Genomic DNA, 18,884 nt, shown 5'->3' with positions numbered 1-18,884 from the left:
AGCATACAGCAGTGACTGTGTTCTATAGCTAAGTGTTTAGGCACGTTGGATTTTTGCCTTATTTTTTTAAAGCTATATTTGATCCATTCAATCTGCAAAGGCTGCCTTCAAGTATGTTGTAATGCTTGTTGAAATTTCAGAGCTTTGGAAATTAGGACAGGGAAGAACCAACAAGGATCCACACAGATCAAAGCTGACGTTTAAGGACATGATAACTTCATTAGGAAGGAAGCGGAATTGTGCACGCAAATGAATCCCCTTGATAGAGATGTAGTAAATTTGCATAATTAGTGCTAATAAATCCAGCTCTTCTTAAGGAAGATGCTGTTGCAGGATAAAGATATTTCTAGAGAACAGATAATTTCTAGATAGATAGATAGATAGATAGATGTAAATAGAACAATTAATCAGCGGAACAACTTTCCTCCAGAAGTTGTGAATGCTCCATTACTGGATATTTTCAAGAAGAGACTGGACAGCCATTTGTCCAGAATGTAGGGTTTCCTGCTTGAGCAGGGGGTTGGACTAGATGACCTCCATAGTCCCTTCCAACTCTGTTCTTCATTCCAACTACCATAATGGGCTTATTTACTTTGGCCACCACCTCAGCGAGCGAGGAAAATCTCACTTGAGCCTTGTTGGATGCAAGAGGAAATTAGAAAAAGGACATTCGAAAAGAATACTTAGCCAAAGTAGAATTAGCTTGATATTGGCTGATTGATAGGGAGCTAGAGCTGAGCTCTTTCAAAGATATGGCATACAAGAGAGATAATTTCTCCTACTTTAAGAATACAAAAATTAGTGGATCTGATCTACGCAGCTCAGAATAAGGCAGCCTTTATCCTCATGAGATCATCCCATATTAATTGGGATGTTGAGAACCAATAAATGGGGCTGGATGCTGAACTGTGTTTCTTCCAACAAGCCAGCATTGACTAAGTTGGTTCAACATGGTGGAGTGGAATACAATCCATGCTTTACAAACTACAAATGCTGGACTCACACAAAATGCCAGACCCAACAAACCATGTAAATATGTGAACTCAACTACAGAGTAGAGGCTGGCCGGATTGGCCCAGAACTACACCAATTTATCTGAAGAATGATATCTTTGGTTTTTCTCCAAAGTCTTCTGTTGAACATTTTTTCAAGTTCTGCAGTTACAACAGTGAGAAAACCTTCTATTTATGCTCTGCATAATTTTATAAACCATTTGGATAGTTTATCTCCCTCTTTAAAGAAGCTGTCCGTTTTTGGGGGAAATTATAATGCTGCTGTTTTAACAAGCCTGGGAAGAAACTAGATTAAAACTGAGGATATGAATGGCTTCTTTTCAAGGACAATTTCTGATGCTTTTGGGAAGCTTATTCTAACATGTACATCTGGTTTCTTCTATTGGGAGCTGTAGAATTCACTAATAATCTCTCATGAGAGAGAGAGAGAGAGAGAGAGATGGGGGGAGGGCGGGAGAGGTAGAGAGCACAATTATTTTAGTTTTATGGTTTCAAAAATCAGGGTTCTTCTCAGAAAACCGTATTTTAAAAAGAGGAAAAAAAGAAGGTTCAAGCAATTTGACATCATCTTTGTCAGTTCAACTGATTGACATTAAAGAGGAGGAAGGAAGGAATGAAGGAAGGAGAGAGAGATGAGGACGGAGGAAGGAAGAGTCAGATAAGGAAGGGAGAATCAAGGAAGGGAAGGAGGAAGAGATAAGAGGAGGAAGGAAAGAAATATTTGCAACTCTTCATGTGAGATGCCACTCAGCTATAGTAAGTGGCAATTTTAAACAACGTTTGATTTTGTAAACCAGAGATTGCCTTGATTAATACTTCAATGACAGACCACCAGAAAGATATATGGCTATAGGCCAAGTTGAGAAATAAAAACAAATAGAGAGAACATTCTGAAAAAAAAAGATAAATCAATTCCATTTGTTGCAAAGGAAACTACCAGGGGACACGCTTCTTAATTTTCCCAGGATTTGAACTCAGTTCAAAGATATCTCTCCTTCCCATCCCTTAACAAGGACAAGAAAGTTTTGACGAGAGAGAACCATCTGTCCCAAATCCTCGTTCTAGTCCCAGAAAGAACGCCACATAAATTTGAACAAAAGGTCAGGAATTTTTTTTTAAAGAAAAAAAAAATAGACCCCCGGGGCTGATTCAATTACTTAGCAAGAATTGGCTGAAAGAACATATGCTCTGCGATATGCCGGATCAGGCTTGCCAAGTATTTTACATAAACGCTAATCCACCCCCCCCCCCAAAAAAAACACATTACAGAGAAAAAAGCAAATGTAATTTCGGCTAAGGTTTAGCACCAAGCGAAGTTGGACCTGGAAACGGGAGGACAAATTACTCCAGATTATCCTGAGAATTCACTCCTACGCCTATTCATCGTGTGGTGCTATCCATCACTTCTTTTTTCCCCATCTTGCTGGTAGGGAGGTTTTCATATCAGCATTGCTGCAAAATCTGGGTGTTTTTTCTTCCCCCTATTAAACATCCTGTCCTGCTTCTTGAGATAACGAAAATTGCTTTGCTCGCCTGGAATTAATACTTCTATCACTTCTGTACATCTTACCGAGGAAGGAATCGCAACACTTTGCTTCGCACCTTCTAAAAGCAATTGGCTCTAGCAATACATATAGACTGGGTGAAACTAGGCTCAAATAGGAGCCAGCCGTGTGCAGCGGCAGCCAAAAAAGCTAATGCAATCCTAAATTGCATTAACAGAGGGATACAATCGAGATCAAGGGAAGTACTAATACCACTCTATAAAGCCTTAGTAAGACCACACCTAGAGTGCTGCATCCAGTTTTGGTCACCACATTATAAAAAAAGATGTTGAGACTCTAGAAAAAGTACAGAGAAGAGCAACCAGGATGATTAGGGGACTGGGGACTAAAACATATGAAGAACGGTTGCAGGAACTGGGCATGGCTAGTCTAAGGAAGAGGACTAGGGGAGACAGGATAGCAGTCTTCCAATATTTGAGGGGCTGCCCCAGAGAGGAGGAGGGGGTCAAGTTATTTTCCAAGTCACCCGAAGGCCAGACAAGGAATAATGGATGGAAACTTAACAAGGAGAGATTTAACCTGGAAACAAGGAGAAACTTTCTGACAGTGAGAACAATCAACCAATGGAACAGAAGTGGCCCTCGGACGTTGTGGGAGCTTCATCATTTGAGGCTTTCAAGAAGAGATCGGACTGCCATTTGTCAGAAGTGGGTGTAGGGTCTCCTGTTTGGGTGGATGGTTGGACTAGATGACCTACAAGGTCCCTTCCAACTCTGATTATCTGTTATCTGGCTCGAGCCACCAGCTGCACCGAAACACTTCGACGTACGAATGTTCGTTCAAAGAAGAAGAAGAAGAAGAAGAAGAAGAAGAAGAAGAAGAAGAAGAAGAAGAAGAAGAAGAAGAAGAGGAGGAGGAGGAGGAGGAGGAGGAGGAGGAGGAGGAGGAGGAGGAGGAGGAAGAAGAAGAAGAAGAAGAAGAAGAGAAGAAGAAGAAGAAGAAGAAGAAGAAGAAGAAGAAGAAGAAGAAGAAAGAAAGAAAGAAAGAAAGAAAGAAAGAAAGAAAGAAAGAAAGAAAGAAAGCATTTACTGACCATATCAAGGCTAGATCAGAAGACCTTAAAGGTTGCTAGATTAACACGGCCTTTACTAAAAAGATGTTTCAAGTCCACCCTTTTCATTATAAGGTGTAACTTTCAATTAATGTTTGCAATCCTTGGTAATATGCAAAATGCAAATCCTAAGAAGTATCAACAAGCATTTTCTGGAACACATCTACGGACTTCAGAAGTAAAGACTGATTATGCATCTATCTTGGTTGGTAAATTGAATTTCCACATAATGTGTGAGAAGAGCTTAATGGACAGGTAAAATGGTATGTTTGGGGATTTTTTTTTACATCTTACCTTTCAGCTCTTCCCATCCTCCCCAAAATCTAAGCTTGCCAGCTTTAAAAAAAAATGATTAGATTTAAATTAGCTACACTATTCTCACTGGGTACCTATAGTGCCTAATACTCTGTGTTTCACCTGTGTACTACTGGCCAACAAAATTTTAGATTTATTCCTGAATCACATCTGATAGAGACATCAAATCTTTCCATCGAGGAAAGTGACTTAAAAAATAGCAAACATGGTGCTCAAATTTATGTTCTAGCATCCAAGAAACTCAAGGTAGCCTCCATGTGAGATTTTCCAATGGTCTTTTGTATCACTGATCTGGGAAAACAGACCTAACCATAAGGAAATGGGGAAAAAGCAGAAACACACTATTTAGAATATAAATGTTAGTGGCTGGAGTACCTTGGAAGTATATAACTTTTTTAAAGCTAGCCTTGGCTGTCTTTAAGTTAGCTTCAATATCTGTCTGGAGGAAAGATCTTTCATTCAGGTTTCTAGTACCGGATTCTCTTAGGCAAGCCAGCTTCCAAATAGGAGACCATGATTCTTAGTCAGTGCTTAGTCAACTAAGTCAACTCCTAGCCAGTGCTTAGAGAAGGAGACCATGATTCTTAGTCAATGCTTAGTCAACTAAGTCAACTCCTAGTCAATGCTTAGAGAAGGAGACCATGATTCTTAGTCAATGCTTAGTCAACTAAGTCAACTCCTAGCCAGTGCTTAGAGAAGGAGACCATGATTCTTAGTCAGTGCTTAGTCAACTAAGTCAACTCCTAGCCAGTGCTTAGTCAACTAAGTCAACTCCTAGTCAATGCTTAGAGAAGGAGACCATGATTCTTAGTCAGTGCTTAGTCAATTAAGTCAACTCCTAGTCAGTGCTTAGAGAAGACAGGTGAAATCTAACTCACTCGGCAGACAACCAAGGAGAATATTTGGAGCCCAGGGTTGAATTGAGGGGTCCTTGGTGCGTTTTGAGCCTGGGTGTTTTCTTGCAGATGTTTCATTACCCAACTAGGTAACATCATTAGTGCTAGTAACACCTAGAATCTAGAAACATACAAGAAAATAAGCAAAATCAGAGAACATCAAGGACCCAACAGTCCTCCTTGTTCTCGTCCTCCTCCTCCTCGCTCCCCTGCAAACCCCTCTCCCTCCTAGCACTTGATGATAGGTAGTTTGGGAAATGGAACATCGGCACCAAAGCAACCAGAAAGCACCAAGGACTCCTCACTTGGCGAACACTTTATAGGCGAAAGCAGATGTAACATTTTGGGAGATTTGGTGCATTCCATACTTGTTGACCCATCACCTCTCATTCTGGAAGAATTCTGGGACCTGGGATGGAATATATTTTGGCCAAGCTCTCCTTAGTCTTAACCGCTACATTTTTTTCTGTCGTCTGTTGAAGAGGACACTTCAACCAGGGGAAAACAAAACAAAACAATCCTTTAGAACCAAGGCCAACAAAACATTGCAAGTTGGAATGGCATGCATTGGCACGGGAAGGGGGGTGGGTGGGCTGATGTTGGCAGCTTTGGGCTTGCCTCCTCCTCCTCCTCACCTTGACGGCTTCAGCATGGGTCACCTTGTCCAGCGGCTTGTCGTTGACCTTCAAGATCCGGTCTCCCACCCGAAGGCCTTCTTTATCCGCCAAGGAGCCCGGCTCCACCAGGGAGACGTAGATGCCAACGTTGTGCTCGGAGCCCCCTCGGATGCTGAAACCCAACCCTTCCTGAGCCTTCTGCCTCTTGAGAGTCATCCGCCTGACCTCTCCTGGCAGGTCTTCCAAGCCAACCGCAGCTGCGTCTCCGGGAGCTGTCCCGTCCACGGTGGTGCTGAATTCTGGCCGGAGCTTGCCGGAGGAGGAAGGAGGCCAGAAACGAGCGGCAGGGGTGGGAGAGGGAAAAGGGGCCGAGGAGGCAGCGCCGGGCGGAGGAGGGAGGACTCTGGAAGACCCGGCCCCATCGTACCCTGGCCCAGCGATGGGCAAGAAGTCCGCCTTTAAGTAGAGCCCCTCCGAGGTGTACTGGTCGAAGAGAAGCTGGTCCGAGCGAGGGATGACCAGGCGCAACATGGGCAGCAGCTGCCTCTTCTCTGGGCTGTCCAGCAAGACTTTGAGCGTCTGCACCAAGTCGTAGACATTCCGGCGACAGTGGTAAACGTTAAGGCAATGCACGAACTGCTCCCGCTCGCCTTCGCTCAGCAGCAGGTTGAGTGCCCCGTGGAGCTTCCGCACGTTGGCCGACAGCAGCCGGATGCCGGATCCGGGCCCCCCGCTCCTGAGCCCGGCCTGTCCCGCGGCCCCCTTGCCCGCCCCGTCCAAGGAAGGCGAGGAGGAAGAAGCGCTGGAGGCGCGCGAACCCACCGAGAGACGGTCCAAGTCTGCGCTCATCGCCTCCGGCCAGAGAGAGAGAGACGGATGCTGGTCGGCCGCTGGGGAGCCGGGCATCGGAAGACAGCTGGACGGCGGGGCCGTTCACTTGCGGGGCTCCCTCCTCCTCGGCCCCCTCGGCTGGAAAGGCGGAGGAGCCATGGGGGGAAAAAGCAGAGAAAGGAGACGCCGGGCGGGTCGGCGGAGGGGCGGGCGCGCTCCGGAGAAGGCGTCCTGGCCGGCGTCGCTTCCCCCCACCCCTGCGGCTTGTCCTTTGCAAGGTGAGGAGGGGAGAGAGAGAGAGAGAGAGAGAGAGAGAGAGAGAGTTCAGAGGTGGGGGTGGCTCAGGCCGGCGCGGAGGATGGGATCCGTGGCCGAGTCCGCCGCTGCCGGCTGGCCTCTATGCGTTCCGCGGAGCGCACGCATCTCCAACTCCCTGGCGCCTCCTGCTTGGCACAACTCCGCTTCGTCCAAAGAGCAACAGCCACACCAAGTCTGCCTTTTTTCTTTTCTTTGCAAAGGTTCGCCCTGCTTGTTTCACCCTCGCCTTGTTAAAAATAATATTAATAATAACTGGCGCCTCGTCCGAGCTTGCAAAAAAAAACCAACAACAACCCAACAACAACCCAACCCGCCTCTCTTTCTGCAGACGCGGCTCCTCGCTCTCCCCAGCACACGCCAGCCCAAGACTTTCTCCAACTGTTGAGCGCCCCTTCGCTCGCCCTGCCGAGCTGCCAGGCTGTCGGGATCAACCAACCTCTTGGCAGAAACCTGCTCAGGAAGTGACGCGTCTCCCGGTTGCCAAGAGACGGGGCTGATACAGTCCGGCCTCGGCAGAGAGGAAGGTGCGCCCGAGCCTGGTGCAGTCGAGCAAACTTCAGCCAGGATGTTACCTGAGACCAGGATGGGGCTTCACTGATGTTGTGAACTAGTTGGGGTCATGAAACGTCTGCAAGGAAAACTACCATGCTCAGAGAGCGCCAAGGACCCCACAGTTGTCTTCCACCTCCTCCTCCTCCGCCTCCCCCTCCCCCTCCTCCTCCTCCTCTGCAAACCCAACTCCCTTTCTGGCACTGATGACATTACCAAGTTGGGTCATGAAATGTCTGCAAGGAAAACCAACAAGCTCAGAAAACACCAAGGGTCCTACAATTGTCTTCCTCCTCCTCCTCCTCCTCCTCCTCCTCCTCCTCCTCCTCCTCCTCCTCCTCCTCCTCCTCCACCACCACCACCACCACCCCCACCCCTGCAAACCCAACTCCCAAGATACGTTTTGGATCTCCCTCCTCTTTGGGAAAGGACTTTGTGCGTGCTCATGAACCCAACATTGAGCCCTGGCTCTTTCATAATGAAGTCTATTTAAATGAAAGAGGGAAAAATGGCCAATCTCCAACCATTTTTTAAATAAAAAGCTCCAGAGGAATCAAAAATTCCTTCCTGGGCCAAATAGGCTACAGACACGTCAAAGGCATGCACTCTCCTGAAAGGAAGGGTTAATTGTATGCAGAGGCGGCTAATCTCCTTGGAAGGCTGCTTAGCTTGGGCTGCCTAATGACCCCTCCCGATCAAAATGTATTTATGGCTCTCCTTCTCTCTCTCTCCCCTCTCTCTCTCTCCTCTCTCTCTCTCTCCTCTCGAAGAAAGCCTCCGGAGACCAGGGAGGGCAAAAACGCACATACCCCGCCATAGTGCAGGAGGCTGACTAGGCCACACCCACCATGGCCACGCCCACTCAGCAACCGGGCCAGAGAACCCCTTGCTAAAATTTTGGAAGCCCCGCCTCTCCTTACAGCCACAATATTTGAGCCTGGATCTTCTGTGGTGAAGTGAGACATTGGTTAAGCAAATTTAGGAAGGAAGGAAGGAAGGAAGGAGGGAGGGAAGGAGGAAGGAAGGAAGGAAGGAAGGAAGTTAGAAGGGACCACAGAGGTAGAATAGACTAGAACCAAGATGGAAGGGGCCTAGAAGGTCTTCTAGTCCATCCGCTGCTCAAACAGGAGACCCTATACCATTTCAGACAAGTGGCTGTCCAATCTCTTCTTAAAAACCACCAACGATGGAGCACAACTCCCGAAGACAAGCTGCTCCATTTATTCATTGTTCTCAGTCAGGAAATTCCTCCTTACTTCGAAGTTGCTTCTCTCCTTGGTAAGTTTGACCATGTCTAGTTTCCGAGTCCAGACTGTCTCTCTCATAAATCATGTATGATATTCTGGATTGTGAATGGCTCATCTGCTCTTTACTTAATTCTTTCCCTTATATTGTCCTTTTCTACGTTACGCCGTGCCTTTGCCATCTGTTTGTTCATTCCCTCGCCTTCACACACATTCTAATCATTCCGGCGGCCTTCTTTCCCTTCCCCAAAGTTTTTATTCAAAAACGCCGAAAAGATTTTCTCCCTCCCCAAAGTACGGATAATAATAATAATAATAATAATAATTTTAAAAAATGGAACGACTTACCACACAACACCCCACCCCACTCCGGCCAGTTTTTCCCCCGAACTTAGAATGAAATGGAAATGAATTATTTCACTAGCGCAAAAAAATGTCTGCTAAAATTAAATGCAATTCATCAACATGGATCCTTTCAAAAAAAGGAAGGAAAAAAAATTGCAAAAAACGGGCTTCTAGAAAGAGCCAAAATGAGAAAGAGAAAGAGAGACCAAGATATGGAAACATCTGATAGGGATGCAGGGAAAAAGTTTACAATATTTCGGTCCCAAAAGGAAATGAAAATAATATGATTGATTTATTGTATATATTTTTTTAAAGAAAAGAAAAACGATACACAAGACCCCATCGAATGAAAAGGGACATTAGCTGGTTATAGGACCGATAAACCCCTTGAATAAATAATTCATTTTTATTCATTTAAGGACTTGTACGTTGTTTCTTTAGAAGCAATGCTCACAAAAGAAACCTTTCAAGGTACACTTAAAAACCATCAGTGCCTTTACAAAGAAGAGAATGATGGTGTTTTTTTTTGCCATGAACTAAAAAGTTATTTCTTGAAAGAAAAGATGGCAATGAAAAAGCAGTTTTAAAAGGATTTTTTAAACAATGAAGCCCTGGAATTCATAGGAAAATTCTATCAGTGCTTTATGGTTCCTCTCTCATCCTGCCATCTACTGTGAAAAAGGCCAAAGTTGACCAACCTCTGAGAGTCATTGTGAATTTGAGACCTCAAGACAACCTCCTACAGTCACAAAGTAGGGTTAATAATGTGTCTCCTTCATGCTTCCAAGCCAGGAAGATAACTGAATCAATCATCTCCTTCAATGTTGGTTCTGTTGTCCCTCAAAAAGAAAGCGGCACCTAATGAGGAGGCCAAACATACATGTCCATATCTTGTTCTGTCTTGATGGTTTTGACCCACATGTGCCAAGGTTGGGTGAGGAACATCTCAGGCCATGAACGACAGCTACCCATTACAGAAATCTGTCCAAGGGGTGGAGTGGCAGGCATTCAGAAAGGACCTCTACACCTACGAGACTCCACAGAGAAAAAAACCTGGGCATTATTTTTGGCAGCCCAACCAGTCCCACTATCAACTCATAAAGCATCCCTATGCCTGTTTTTGAGTTGCCATAAACAAGGGGGTGTGGGGAAGAGAAATCTGAAGAAGAAGCAGTATGTGTTGTGGTTAGCTGGCAGCAGGTCCAGACGGCTGAGGAGAGCGAGGACTCAGATGAGGGGCCAGGACCATTAGGGAGTGGACTGCTGCCTTCAGAGATTGTGGGGGCTGGCAGCAGCGATGAGGAGGTTCCCGAGGAGCCTGTGCCAAGTGCGCATAAGGGCTGCTCACAGGAAAAAGCTGCAACAGTATGGGCAACTCGGGAGCAAGGCTGCAAGGTCCCTCCTTCAAGAAGATAAAAGCCAGCCGTGAAACGAACGTTCTTTGCAGAAGGCAAAGACGTTTTGAAACTCAGTCTCGTGGACATTCTCCTCATGGTAAACCAACTGACACGCTGCTTGTACACTTATGAAAGAAAATTGGATGTTTTTATGGTTGGTTTGTTTTTGCTTGTCTTTAAAAACCAATAAAACTTGTTTTTTTTTTAAAAAAATAGAATATATCTAGGCTACATTCACTAAAATCTGAAGGAGAGCCCTACCCTAAAAAAACTCAAGCCTTTATCCTTTGCACTCACTGCCGAAGTGGGACATGTCAATTTTTGAAGCCACACCAACCCTCTGCACAACCATTAAGCATGACTTGATTCATGGGTATCTTTCTCTCTTCCATAAGGAACAGCTGCTGCCTTTGTAAGCAAGAGATTTATTTATTTTTTTTAGTTTTTAAACTACTACTTCTTCAAAGGTATTCTAAATGCCAATTCAACACCGAACAAAAGCGCTTGTAGAAAGGTGCTTGCTATTGACCTCATAAGCAGGAGAGATTCTATAATGAGATTATCACGGCCCCGTTGGCAACAGAAGCTGGAGACGGAACAATTGATTAAAGTGGAGGGTTTTTTTTTTATTGGGGTGGGGGGGTGGGAAGCCTTAAAAAGCACAGGGCTATAAAGAATTGGAGAGGAAAAAAAATGAGAAATCGGTGTGAACAAAATCACCCGTTTTTCAAGAGCTGAAGAATAAGAGATGAGAAATGAATGGGGAAAAAAAGAAAGATTATTTGCATTTTCTCTGTATGTTAGATTCGAACTTTTTTTTTTTCCAGCTGGGGATGATGGCAGATCTTCCTCTAGCCCAAAGGTGAGGAAAATGCCTATTATGATGAGAATGTAGAACTCAGAATAACAAGAGTCAGAAGGGACCATGAAGGTCATCTAGCCTGGCTCCCTGAACGAGCTGGAACGTCCATACCAGGAGTGTCAAACTCAAGGCTCACGGGCCCGATCTGGCCCCTAGGGTGCTTAGATTATGGCCCACTGGGCCTCCCTAAAAACAGTGAAGGACCAGCCTGTGATGTCTCCTCCACACAGCACCCCCCGCTCCAGCTCCATTTTCCCTGGCAGATGGTTGCAGGAGGTTTTGGCAGCTGAAAACGGAGCTCGGGAGCCCGTTTTCGCTGACAGACTGCTTGGGCCACCACAGGTGTCCTCCCCCCCTCCTGACATGATGTCAAGCTGGCTATGCCCACTCTGGCCACACGCACCCGGCCCACCTGAGAGTCATACACAACCCTGATGCGTCCCTCAATGAAATCGGGTTTGACACCCCTGGTCTATATCATTTCAGATAAACGGTTGTCCAATATCCTCTTGAAAACTTCCAGTGTTGGGCCAGCCATGTTTTTGGGGGAGGCAAGTTGTTCCATTGATTTTGCAAAACCAGACTGCACTTCATACATTGTTTTCGTGTGGACAGGTATTTTTAATTGATTTTTTACTTCCTGCATCCCCGTCCTCCTCCTCCTCCTCCTCCTCCCCCTTCTCCTCGTCTATGTCCTCCTCTCCTCTTCCTCTTCCTCCTCTCCTCCTTTTCTACTTCCTCTCCTCCTCTTCCTCTTCTCCTTCTCCTCTTTCTCATCCCCTCCTCCTCTTCTTCCTCCTCCTCTTCCTCCTCTTCCCCCTCCTCTTCCCTTTCCCCCTCCTCCTCCTCCCCTTCTCCTCGTCTATGTCCTCCTCTCCTCTTCCTCCTCTCTTCTTCCTCATCCCCTCCTCCTCTTCCTCTTCTCCTTCTCCTCTTTCTCATCCCCTCCTCCTCCTCTTCTTCCTCCTCCTCTTCCTCCTCTTCCCCCTCCTCTTCCCTCTCCTCCTCCTCCTCTTCCTCCTCCTCCTCTCCTCCTCCTCTCCTCAAACCATTCTGCAAGTCAGAGAATGGCATTTATTTCTATACGATATTCATTCTATAAATTGAGAAGCGTAATTATGTTTCTGCGCATCGGTCCAAACAGGCGCGCTTCAGCACGGTGGCGTTCAAGTGTGACCTGAACTAATTTCTCCTGGGTTGCTAATGAAACTTTTTTCCAAGGTTGAGACGGAGAAAGAGAAGCAGGGGGAAAAAAAACAAAAAAAAACACCCAACAATAATAATAATAATTATTATTTCTTTCCACCCGTTTGAGAGCGGCAAACGGTTGAAAGAAATTGCAAAAGAGACTTCGGGAACAGCAATCATCTTGTACGGTTGATAAGCTGCAAGGAGGCTTCTTCTCTTCTGATACGTTTGAATCACCCAGTTTGTGGGGAGGCGGGAGGCAGGGAGGTTTCTTGAGGATTCTGCTCACGTGCCAGGTGTGCCTTTCGGGATGGTGGGCAGCCAAGACTGGAGAGTGAAAGGTGAGATGCTATCCTTGCCTGCCTCTTGTCCAAACAAGCAGGAGACGAGAGCAAACAAGAGAAGAACGAGGGCAACCGTAGCACGGGCTGCCATTTCATCAACCTTTGAGGTGTCTGCGCTGGCTGGGAGCATCGCCTTGATTTAATCCGAAGGCTTTTATTTCTGATTGTCCTCCGCAAAGGTTTCCTATCTCCTCTTTATTATTAAAGGAGGCAGGGATTCAGCAAAGCTGTTTTTCAAAAGGGCAGTGGATTGGAGGGTTGGAGTTTCTCCTGGGATAGACATTTTCGGGAAATCCAGTGGTCGGGAATTGGAAAAGCAACCCAAGAAGAGAACGATAGCAATAGCACTCAGACTTTTACTGGTCGAGTGGGGATGGGAAAAACCAGAGATGTTGGGGTTTTTTTCCCCCCCCAGATTCTACAGTACTTTGCTGTGATTCCTTAGTGGTCTTTTTTTTTTCCAATACAGGTAGTCCTTGACTTATGGCCATTTGTTTAGGGACCGTTCAAAGTCACAGCAACACTGGACAAGCTGACTTCTAGCAATAGCAACAGCAGTTAGTCTTCTATACCACTTACAGTGCTTTACGGCCCTCTGCAGAGTCAGCCTCTTGCTCCCAATGATCTAGGCCTTTGTTTTACTGACCTCGGAAGGATGGAAGGCTGAGTCAACCCTGAGCCGATCAGAATCGAACTGCTGGAAGGGGGCAGAGTCAGCCTGCAATCCTGCATTCTAACCACTGTGCCACCATGGAAAGAAGGGAGGGAGGGAGGGAGGAAGGAAGGAAGGAAAAGGAAGGACTAGCACTAAGCCGTTAGACTTATATACCGTTTCACAGTGCTTTCCAGCACCCTCTAAGCGGTTTACAGAATCAGCCTCTTGCCCCCAACAATTTGAGTCCTCATTTTACCCACCTTGGAAGGATGGGAGGCTGGTGGGATCTGAACTGCCAAATTGTAGGCAGCTGGCTGCAGCAGAAGTAGCTTGCAGTACTGCACTCTAATCACTACACTGCCATGGAAGGGAGGGAGGGAGGGAGGGAGGGGGAGGAAGGAAGGAAGGAAGGAAGGAAGGAAGGAAGGAAGGAAGGAAGGAAGGAAGGAAAAGGAAGGACTAACATTTAGCCTTAGACTTACATACCGCTTCGGTCGGTTTTTTATACTTCATTTGGCACTTTAGTTGTTGGCAGAAATTCAAAGGAGAGAAAGGTGGGTGCTTATCTCGAGGGACTGTTTGGGACTCATTATAGGCCGGGAATGAACATAATTCCTAGCACTGAAACAAAACAAGAGTTGTTTTAACTAATTATGGTCTCGGAAGCCTTGGTCAGAACATCAACCCAGTGAGTTATAGATTCGGAGTCTGGAAGCATCTGAGGGCTCTCTAACTTGGTTTTCCTGCTGCAAAGAAGTTGAAATCGAAAGCTGGCTGAGCTCTGGAGGTCACCACAGTTAATGTCTCCCCAGGCGTTTCGAATCCCGTCTCTTGCCATTCATTACCCAACTATTGGCAGGTCCTGGGGCATGCTGTGTTACAGTTTAAATCCTGTTAGCTTTCCAGTGACTCCAACTATATTTTCACATATTTATTCATCATTCTGCTCGGCAGGAAATCTCCAGGCAGGGACAAGGAGGAATGTCCAAAGATGCTTAGGGACAGGAAGAAGCACTGAACATTAGCATTCTTCTGCCTTCCCTGGTGCAAATTCGCTGCAGAGGAAGTTCGACTGAACATGTCTATATTATCAGATCAAAAGAGGACAAGTGGGGTTGGGATGAAAATTGAGGTTTTGCGCTTCTCTCACGTCAAGGTCCCATTTTCCACTGTGATATTGTTTCTCCAGATCTCCCAAGTTCTCCAGCACCCCACTATTTACAACAATATCTATCTATCTATCTATCTATCTATCTATCTATCTATCTATCTATCTATCTATCTATCTATCTTTCTTTCTTTCTTTCTTTCTTTCTTTCTTTCTTTCTTTCTTTCTTTCTTTTTCTTTCTTTCTTTCTTTCTTTCTTTCTTTCTTTCTTTCTTTCTTTCTTTCTTTCATCTATCTATCACCTCTCTCAGCTATCAACTTTTCTTCTTTATCTCTATTGTCCTTTCTCCCATCCATCCATCCACCCATCCATCCATCGACCTACCTACCTATCATCTATCTATCTATCTATCTATCTATCTATCTATCTATCTATCTATCTCTATCCCTCGATACATTGACCTACCTATCATCCATCCACCTACCCACCCAACCATCCATCCATCCACCTATTTATCTACCTACCTATTTATCTACCTACACACCCACCCATCCATCCATCCATGTCCCATATCTGTCTGTCTACACTATAAGTACAGATAGTCCTTGAGTTATGACAACAATGAAGCCCAAAATTTCTGTTGCTCAGTGAGACATTTGTTAAGTGAATTTTGCCCCGTTTTATTACCTCCCTTGTCATGGCTGTTAAGCGAATCATTGCGGTTGCTAAGATAGTAAGACAATTGTTAAGGGAATCTGGCTTGGCATGTCGGAAGGTCACCAAAAAGGATCATGTGACAACCCCCCCCCCGAGGATGCTGCCACCGTCGTAAGTCCAAAGCAAGCATCCGGGTTTTTTAATCTCTATAGTCCACTCTGTTGCCGAAGTCGTATTTTCTGCAATTGAGTTTGGAGTAGTTTACCTTAAGTTTGTCTCTATTGTGTGCTCGTGTATTGTTGTGGTTGAAGCTGAAGGAGTCACTGACAGGTAGGACATTGTAGCAGGTAATTTTATGTTTTTTACGCTTAGGTCGGACCAAAGTCGGCATAGTTCTAGGTTGTCTAAGCCTAGAATTTCAAATCTGGAGGCATAAGGTATTCTGCTGTGAGTAAGGGAGTGGAGAACTCTTCTTGCGAAATATCTCTGGACTCTCTCGATTGCATTCATGTCCGATGCGCAATCTTGTGCAGTTTCTTTTTTCGTTTTAAATCTACAAACCTGCCTAGACTTGGATATAACAAAGTGGCAGGGGAAACAGCTTGATTCTTAAAAATAAATAAATAAAACAAAATACCCAAATCAAAACGAACCTCTGACCTAACGAGATTCCCAGCTGAGCTCCCTTCTCTCGGAGTGGTTTTCGTTCCCCTTCTCATCGAGCTGGAAGTAGAAGGAATCCGTTTGAAAATCCCAAGCTTTCCTTCTACGCTCTGTAGCCCTTGGACGGGCTTTTGATAGCTTTTCTCCCATGCTGGGTGAACCAAGCGTTCACCTCACTGGTGCATAGATGCGCATGATTGAATCCGGGCATGCCGGCTTTGCTAGATTGAGAACGAAGACTGAGAGAGAATGCACAAAAGGCTCCGGCTTTCGGCTCCCCACTGCTTGTATGTCGGTAATAAAATCTCCTTAGAAGTTGCCATTGGCAGAAAGGAATAAATATTTATGGGCCTTCGCTTTTCACTTAACTGGGTCTGACTAGCATTCTCTTGTTAATCTTGCTTGTTCTGGCAGCTCCTCCTTTGCAAGGGTCATCAGGAGAGCTGCTTTGTTCCCAGATCAGAATGTCAATCTCTCTAACTCTGGTTTTTACTTCTTATCAACAGTAGAAACTCAGGCAGGCAAACAACAGGATGCCCAACATTGGCCCTCGGATCATTTTAACCAGAGGCAAAATAAGATCAGTTATTTGGCTCAAAGGCTTCTCATTAATACAGCTGGAAGAGGCCTTGGAGGTCTTCTAGTCCACCCCCCTGCTCAAGCAGGAGACACTATATCATTTCAGACAAGTGACTCTCCAGTCTCTTCTTAAAAACCTCCTGTGATGGAGCACCCACAATTTCTGAAGACAAGCACTTCCACTGGTTAATTGTCCTCCCAGTTCGGAAGTTTCTCCTTAATTCCAGGTTGCTTTTCTCCTTGATTAATTTCCATCCATTATTTCTTGTTTTCTATTCTGGTTTTTGCGGGAATAAGTTGACCCTCCCTCTTCTTTGTGGCAGCCCCTCAAATACTGGAATGCTGCTATCTTGTCACCCCTTAATTCTTCTTTTCTTCAGACTAGCCAGACCCAAATCCTGCAGCCCTTCTTCATAAGTTTTTGTCCCCAGGCCTTTTAATTATCTTAGCTGCTCTTCTCTGCACTTGTTCCAAAGTCTCAACATCTTTTTTGTAATGTGACCAAAACTGGATGCAGGGTTCCAGGTGTAGCCTTACTAAGGCTTTATAAAGCAGTACTAATATTTTACCTGATTTTGATTCTATGCCTCTGTTTATACAACCAAGGATTGTATTAGCTTTTTTGGCTGCTGCCACACACGGCTGGCTCATGTTTAAACTGATCATCCACTAGGACTCCAAGGTCTCCCTCACAGTTACTGTTTTTGAGGTTTTGCCTAATTTGCACTTGTTACCTTTGGTTTTTTTCCTGCCTAATTGTAAAACCTCGCTTTTCTCCCCATTAAATTTCATGTTGTTGGATCGAGCCCTTTGTTCAAGTCTGTGAAGATCCTTTTGGATTTTGGATCTGCAACTTAACCGGCTTCTTAAACCTCCATTTGATTTCACTCAGACCTTTTGCGTCAAGCTTTGGGAGGCACAGCTATCTCACGAGCGGCGATTTTACACTGAGTCCTCTAGAAAGATGGCTTGGTCGACGGGAGCAGGGCTGCCAATTGGCTCCTGAAAAAGCCACTAATGAAGAGTTGTGCGTGAGTGCAACGTTTCCCCTGCCCTGAATTCTAAAGTTCGTTGACAGTCGCTCAAACCCACCACAAGGGCAAAGTCCAAACGATCAATGGTCCAGATGAGTGCGCCGTAATTCCACCTTCGTTCCTAAACAGGGTACCAAGGGACATGGACCTCTGTGTGCCAAGAGAAGCCTTTTGAGCATTTGCCCAGCCTCAGGAGGTACGCTTAAAAGCTACACAAAGGATGCTTCTCGCTGCCAACTGCAGCATTAGCTTCTAGGTTTGACAAGACAGAAGATTAATATGGTGGAAGACATGGCTGCAAGATGTAGTTGTTCGCCAAGGAAGCTTCCCTTTGATTTGAGAATGGAAAGGAGAAAGGGCAGCTTTGCTTCCTGGGATGGCAGGAGAAAGAGCTGCCAAGTTTTAACTAGAGGCCGGGTGCTTTTGACGGATGCTAATTTTACCTTGAGAGTTTTCCATGACTCAACAAGACCCAGCGAATTGACGTCAAAGAGGCCAGGCGTGGCAGTGTGGGGCCACAGTCTCTGCCATCTGGATTTAGAACCGTAGCAGATGTGAGGCCAGCTGTTCCTTCATCCCAGCGGAGCCTTGCTCTCCTCCCGGGCTCTCCCAAATCAGAATGGGACAACTCGCCGTGGCCAAACTCCCTGCAACTGACTCGCTGCAGAACAACTGGCCGCGGGACAATGTAACAATTCAGTTTAATTATTCAAAATAAATAAATAGAAAATATTTGAATGTTTGTCGTCCGCATTTCATTCTGTTCCCCCTTTTTGCATCCTTTCTGTGGCTAACGGAGCTGGCAGCAGAGTCGGAGAGCGAGGCGGTTGGGGAGGAACCTGGGCCAGTCCTGGAGGCTGAGGAAGGCTCGGACGAGGGCTCTGCTTCAGAGGCAGAGATGGGGCCAGGGCAGACTGGCAGTCGTCAGCTACCTTTGGGCTTGGACAGCAGTGAGGCAGGGGAGCAACTGGAACCGGTTCCCAACCTGCGCATGTGCAGAGCTGCCAAAAGGAAGGAACAATTAAGAACTCAGGGTCGACGTGGGAGTAAGGCCGCTGGTGGATCATGAACGGCCCCTCCCTTAAGGATTAAAAGAGGAGCAAAAGAGGATGGGGCTTTTGCAGGAAACAATTCATTCGTTCGTTTGTTTCAGCCTCGTGAAGCTCTTTCTGTGTAACCTAAAGACTCTGTGCCCAACCCTTCCCTGTCAGCACTGTGTTTGGAGATATTTACCAGGATAGATAAGGTCTGAGCTCATAATTATTATACCTTTGCAAGACTGTTTGCCAGGCCGTTAGCTGCATGTGAATGCAAGAAATTCACATCCATTTAATAAAAGAGGTTTTGCCAAGACAAAGAGTTGGCTTAGTACTTTTTGGGGAAGTCTAGGACAGAACATTTTATGATTCTATTCTATCATTTCTTTGATATTGGTATCTCTCATAGAGTGTGCACAGGTCTATCATGTGTATCAACCCAGGAGCAAGTACAGTCAACAGTGGTATGTATCCAATAATGTTTTACAATAATAATATAATGTTTTTTATCTACAATAGGAATATAGGAATACTATACATACACGTGCTGCAAGCCGTAGCTAAACAAGCAGCAATTACAGCAGGGAAGAACCTCGAGGAATGAACCAACACTCT

The 18,884-nt window shown here is 45.7% G+C and overlaps 1 protein-coding gene across 4 annotated transcripts in view; it reads right to left on the bottom strand.

Moving 5' to 3' along the window:
- Positions 1 to 7,027, bottom strand: part of WHRN (whirlin) — a 57,033-nt gene extending 50,006 nt beyond the window's left edge. For all 4 annotated transcript variants that reach the window (XM_087914483.1, XM_087914484.1, XM_087914486.1 and 1 more), the window contains exon 1: positions 5,476 to 7,027. In XM_087914483.1, coding sequence (XP_087770609.1) covers positions 5,476 to 6,363 — 888 coding nt within the window. In that variant the 5' untranslated portion in view covers positions 6,364 to 7,027. The remainder of the gene's footprint in view (positions 1 to 5,475) is intronic.
- Between the last annotated feature and the right edge of the window lie 11,857 nt (positions 7,028 to 18,884).

Source organism: Pseudonaja textilis, chromosome 17 (assembly GCF_049901715.1).
Source record: "Pseudonaja textilis isolate UNSWEBS1 chromosome 17, rPseTex1.2, whole genome shotgun sequence".
Taxonomy (NCBI): Eukaryota; Metazoa; Chordata; class Lepidosauria; order Squamata; family Elapidae; genus Pseudonaja; species Pseudonaja textilis.
Note: the sequence above shows the minus strand (reverse complement) of the source record. Positions and strands in the feature narration are given on the sequence as shown.